Source organism: Limulus polyphemus, unplaced genomic scaffold (assembly GCF_000517525.1).
Source record: "Limulus polyphemus unplaced genomic scaffold, Limulus_polyphemus-2.1.2 Scaffold3073, whole genome shotgun sequence".
Taxonomy (NCBI): domain Eukaryota; kingdom Metazoa; phylum Arthropoda; class Merostomata; order Xiphosura; family Limulidae; genus Limulus; species Limulus polyphemus.
Genome location: NW_013668683.1, coordinates 33,748 through 39,730, shown reverse-complemented (window position 1 = coordinate 39,730; position 5,983 = coordinate 33,748). Strand labels below are relative to the sequence as shown.

Here is a 5,983-nt window from a genome sequence, read left to right as displayed (position 1 = left end):
GGTATAATTCAGTATCTGTATATCTTAAGTGGTACTGACACGTCAGTTTTACTGTAGTTTATCCCACTTCTATAGAACAAGAGTTAAATTACAGTATACACTAGATGTCGGTGTTACTGTAGTTTATCCCCACCAATATACTGTATGTTGTGACCTAGTGTAGTTGATAGATTGTTAGAACATGCTGTGATATAATGTAGTTGGTGTACTGTATACATGCTATGATATACTGAAGTTGAACGATGGCAATCATATGTTATTAGAACTTATTGTGATACACTGTATTTGACAAACTGATATGCTGTGTTATTAGAACATAATGTAGTTGATGAATTAATGGATTGAAAGACAAAACTGAACTAAAAGATAAATGTGGAATATATAAAATTTCAAGTAGTTGTGGTTTAAATTCTAGTGGGCATATGAAAAGAAATTTTAAATTTAGAATAAGTGAATATAAAAATGCAGTTGATAAATTAAAAACAAATAATTCAGCCTTGGCAGAACATATGGTGAACTCTTCACATGTCATTAACTGGGATAATGCAAAATTACTTAAACAGGTTAAGTTAAAAAACAAATTAAATATAAGAGAATCTTTAGATATTGTTAAAAACAACCTAATGAGCTTGAGTAGAGATTTAGGTCCAAGTGCCCCATAAGTGAATTTGATTGTGTAAATAACACCTCTGTACAATATGCTAATTTGTATGTGTACATTTACTTGAGTACCTAAATGAAACTCATGTGTCCTTTGTCTCCTGATGATAGCGTAAAGCATGTTTCTTTTTTAACCTTCTATAATAAAGTTATTGTGAATGTTGGTGTTATTCTATGTAAAACCAAGTATGTTAGAGATTAACCTGTATCAGTTCAATTTATAGATCTTTTCAACATTCTAAAAAAAAAAAATCAATTAAAATACAATAAATACTTCTTGTAGCTTGTTTTTCAGTGAAAAACTTTACTAACTTTATACTTATATCACAATCTGACAGATAATCAAACAATGATATTCATGTAGCTTCCAAGAGATCATGTTTCATTGTAATACCAATATTATACTTATATCACAACTCACATTCTGACAAATAATCAATGATATTCATGTAGCTTCCAAGAGATCATGTTTCATTGTAATACCAATATTATACTTATATCACAACTCACATTCTGACAAATAATCAAACAATGATATTCATGTAGCCTCCAAATAACCAAGTTTCACTGTTAATATTTATTTCCGATCCAAGTAAGCTATGTACTTAAGAGTGAAACTAAAAATCAATATAGCTAATTATATATACTTTTCATACATTTCTACCTATAATAATTAGAATACATTGTTTCATCAGAGACTTCAACAGTTGTCTAATGTCTGGCAGATATGAAGTAAACTCATTTCACACAGTTCCATCAAGTTATGATCATTATTTCTAACAAGCCCAAAAAGACTAAATATAAAGCAAATTAATGAATATAAAGATCACGTTAACCTTTAAATGAACAATTATTTTTTATACCATTCACTAGTGGTGAGGCCACATATTGCATTGTATTGAGAAATTTTATGTTTTTCCCTGTTATAACTCAGATTAAAGAACTTCCCATAAAAACTGGGTGAAATCAATCATTTTCTACAATAAAATATGCAAGAGTCCCTTGCAGTAATTAGTAAGGTCCATTTTAATACTGATGTCTTCTTGTGATGTAACCAGTAAGTGTTGGACTCACAGGCATGTGGACACCTTCAGCGATTCTATGGTTAATGTTCTGGACCCAGCTTATAATTCAATGAATACTGAATTACACCCTCAAAACCTCCTAGTTTGACATAAAACCAATGAAGAAAGGAAATTTTCCACAACTTAACATTAATACATGCCAACATTTTTCACCTTACATACTGCAATATTCCATACAATCCTACTTACGAATTATGCTATCCCTGATGTACACCAACATGTAAGCATTTGTACAATGCTTGACTGTAATATCATCTTCATGACCACCAAAATTGTGGTCAATAGCTTCCTGTTTAGTGCACCGTGAGACAACATCATCATCAAATTTGCACCACTAAAAGAAATATAATCCAGAAGTCAGTCTGGCAACCACAGTTAATATGAAGTACTTTGAACTATAACATTAATTTGAAACTATAACGTTCAGCAACTCCAGACTCACATTTCTATAATTTATAAAAATGATGAAAAAAAAACTTATGATCATCTTTTACATAATTAATAACTCACTAACCTTTCCATCCCCTTTAGGGTTGATGAAAACAACATAGTGCCCACCATGGTTGTCTCCACTATGTACTAACACAGCATGAAGAGTATACGTAGCAGGAGTTGTCTCAGGTTTTTGTAAAAACTCATCTAAACTCAACTTCTCTGGAAATTCAAACCTGAAAAATAAACATGATTTCTTTACATTTTTTTCACACACAATTTTTAGGAACTATAAATTTACATTTTTATATAAAGACTGTTTTCAGATCCAACAATACGTAAAGTTTTTACAAATGGTCGTTTTAATGATTATCGAATGGGTATGTTCTAATGGAACCAGATGGGTGCTTTTTATTCGGACAGAAAACCACACTACTGAATCTTAAAACAAACAAATGTGAAAAATAAACTTGCTGTCATTGTTCAACACACTTATTTTCATGGTGTGATTTTATTATCTATATTTCAGTTTTGAGAAGGCAAGTGATCTAAATATGTAATGGAAGCTCAGTGAAGACTTGCATTTATGTACAAAGTGGTAAAACCTTAGCATGGTGATGTGCTGCTAGAAAAAATATATTTATGAATAATTTACACCACAATTACAGATCTGATTTTATTAAAGCATGCAAAAACTTGATTTTCAGTTCATACATTAACTGAATTATGATGTTGCAGTATGATGGAAAAATGAATGTTTTTCTTGGAACAAGACAAGTTTAGTTAGATCATTTTGCACTCAACCATAGTCTTTCTTCATCAATAAGGCTGTGTTTATACTAAGCCTTATCAAAGTAAGTAATGGAAAAAAAAAAATCAGTTAGATAAAACTTAATACATATACCAAAATAAACCTTCTGTTTAACAATTAGAAAAAAGCCTGCTTTCTTATGATTTTAATATGGTAAAAAATTATTTTTATTGTATACCAATGATTATAAATGTAGTGAAACCACGTGAAGTATTTTACAAATCAAAATGAAATCTATGGTTTCTAAAATAAAAACTTTATAGTAAATTTTACAAGAATGTAGGAACACATATAGAGCAGTATTTAAAATCTACATCAAATATAAGCATTTGTAATTAAGAATAAACAGCAAAATGAAATCTTTTAAATTTTAAAAACTGTGAATTCATACAAATATCACATATTATTTACAAAAGCTACAAAATCTTTAGAATGTTCATCTGAAATTTCAATCTATTTCATCCAGCACTTTTTTTCCTGCAATGCAATAATACAAATCATACAACAGATGTGTTGTCTGACACGTCAAAGCATTCTAGTTAAAAGAAAACATGGGCGTAGGAAGGGATTACATGCTCTAACTGCATTTAGGGTTTTGATTCAATATTATCTTTTTTTCCCCCTTTAAACAGAACTATTTATTTCTTGTCAGACACACTCTTACATAATTACTTTTTAAAGTTTAAAACATTATTTTTGATCACTTTAAGGTAGAAAATCGTATAAAATCCCAAAAGTTACAGCATAAAGAGGATTTGAGCTAAATTTTTGTGAGCTCTGGAATTTAACCAACTTACAGCAATGTATGCACTCTATTATTATAGAAAATCAGTATTATACTAGTTAAAAGTTACCTACTTAAAATAATTTCCAGTGTTACTTTTTTACAAATATTTACCTGTAGTTTTATGTACATCAACCTATTTAAAAAAAAGAGACATAAAAAATGTAGACCTTTATTAAACGTATCTTAAGATAGTTACAACTGAACAAACCTTATGTAAATAGTTTGTTCTTTCAAAACTTACCTATCATTGATTTTAATGTTTGTATCCGTTAAAGGATCATACTGAAACCTCAAAAGGTGGAGGTGAAGAACAGGAGGAAAAGAAGCAAAAATAATCCCCTTCTCTGCCTCCTGCAGCCCATATTCTCCTGCATCATACTTATTTTCTCCATCAAGTGTTTCCACAGCTACATAATCCTTGAAGGATTTATTTACTGCAAATACACAAATTGAAGGTTTTGCCATGAAAATCATCACAACAGTAATTTTCTTCTTACATCAAATGTACTTTTACAACTATATGAAATGCATCCTGACAAATTCAAATTACTTTTTAAATGGGAACATATTTTCAAGTTTTGATGAGATAAATCACATTACTCTTTACACGATTATCTCATCAATTGGTACAAAAGCCGAGATATAGAGGTGCTGAATTATATCATGAACTGTGTAGACGTCTGATTCAAGTTAGAAAATTCAGATGTGTGAACACCCGTGCATCATGTCAGAACAAAACTGAAGTTTAATTATTTTTTAAGGTTTAATAAAGGAATTAAAACTTGCATAACAAAATTAAGTTTTGAATGTAACTCAGCGACTTGCACAGAAAGGAATTTAAACGGGTATCCACTGTGAAAGGATTATTATATCATTTATGACCAATAGAAAGCCAAAATTTTAATCTATCAAATGACATATTATATTACATTGCTTTCTGTACACCGAGTCGTCTATTTTGCTTTCAGTTCAAACTTTATTCTCACAGGAACACATCGACAAGTAACTAAAATGTATGTAAAAATGAGAAACTTTTTAGGTTAGATTAAGTAAAATAAAAAATAATAATAATAAAAATATTTTAGGAGGTCAGCTCTTGGGCAACACTCAAGTAGTCTGTTTGTCACGTAAACTCGATAAGGTAGTGTGAACTACACATTTGCAAAGTGATTTATAACTTGAGAGGTGGGAATATTAATTAGACATGGTTCAAAGGGTTGGTAGAAATAGATGTATACTGTTATGAATTTAAAGCTGTTTAGGATAAACAAATGTAATTTCATGCTGTGATTTGAAGTCACTCTAGAAAGAAAAAAGGATAATTTAGATTTCATATTTTTCTATAATGGTTACAAGATCAGTCAAATTGATCAACTTTGTATAGTTAGGGTAGAGAAAATAACAGATAAAATACAGTTTTACTGAAAAAAAGTTTGCAATTTATTTAGGAGGTTTTAGAGACTACACAAATGAAATGAGATTTTTTCAGTTGAAGAAAAGTATTTTGATTCTTAACAAGAAAATCACTTTGCACTTAGAGTAATCAACATTTTGACTCCATATATTCTAGGAAAAATTTTTTAATGAAAATAATTCATTAAAAATTCTGTTCTATTTTCTACAAAACACTCTTAATGATTAATGAAAGTTTGCAAAAGTTTGTGAAGATACACAAAACATATTAGAAGTTATAGTATGGAAACTATAAAGATCAATTTGGGGTCAAGTTTTAAGTTAAATCAATTGAGCCTGTTGCAAGAGAGTATATTACCTCATCTACTGGTACAAGAGCGACATCTAGTGTATACTGTAATTTAACTCTTGTTCTATAGAAGTGGGATAAACTACAGTAAAACTGACGTGTCAGTACCACCTGACATCTAGTGTATACTGTAATTTATCTCTTTTTTTTTTATAAAGTGGGATAAACTACAGTAAAACTGACGTGTCAGTACTACCGACATCTGGTGTATACTGTAATTTATCTCTTGTTCTATAGAAGTGGGATAAACTACAGTAAAACTGACATGTATCAGTACCACTGACATCTAGAGTATACTGTAATTTATCTCTTGTTCTATAGAAGTGGGATAAACTACAGTAAAACTGACATGTATCAGTACCACTGACATCTAGAGTATACTGTAATTTATCTCTTGTTCTATAGAAGTGGGATAAACTACAGTAAAACTGACATGTATCAGTACC

At 29.8% G+C, this 5,983-nt stretch overlaps 1 protein-coding gene across 1 annotated transcript in view; it reads right to left on the bottom strand.

The window, feature by feature from the left end:
- The window catches only part of LOC106468604 (ubiquitin carboxyl-terminal hydrolase 7-like), a 63,609-nt gene that overhangs the window by 28,023 nt on the left and 29,603 nt on the right, over positions 1 to 5,983 (bottom strand). The window contains exons 13-15 of the mRNA XM_013929035.2: positions 4,017 to 4,209; positions 2,260 to 2,413; positions 1,935 to 2,079 (exon numbers count right to left, since the gene is read on the bottom strand). Coding sequence (XP_013784489.1) covers positions 1,935 to 2,079; positions 2,260 to 2,413; positions 4,017 to 4,209 — 492 coding nt within the window. The remainder of the gene's footprint in view (positions 1 to 1,934; positions 2,080 to 2,259; positions 2,414 to 4,016; positions 4,210 to 5,983) is intronic.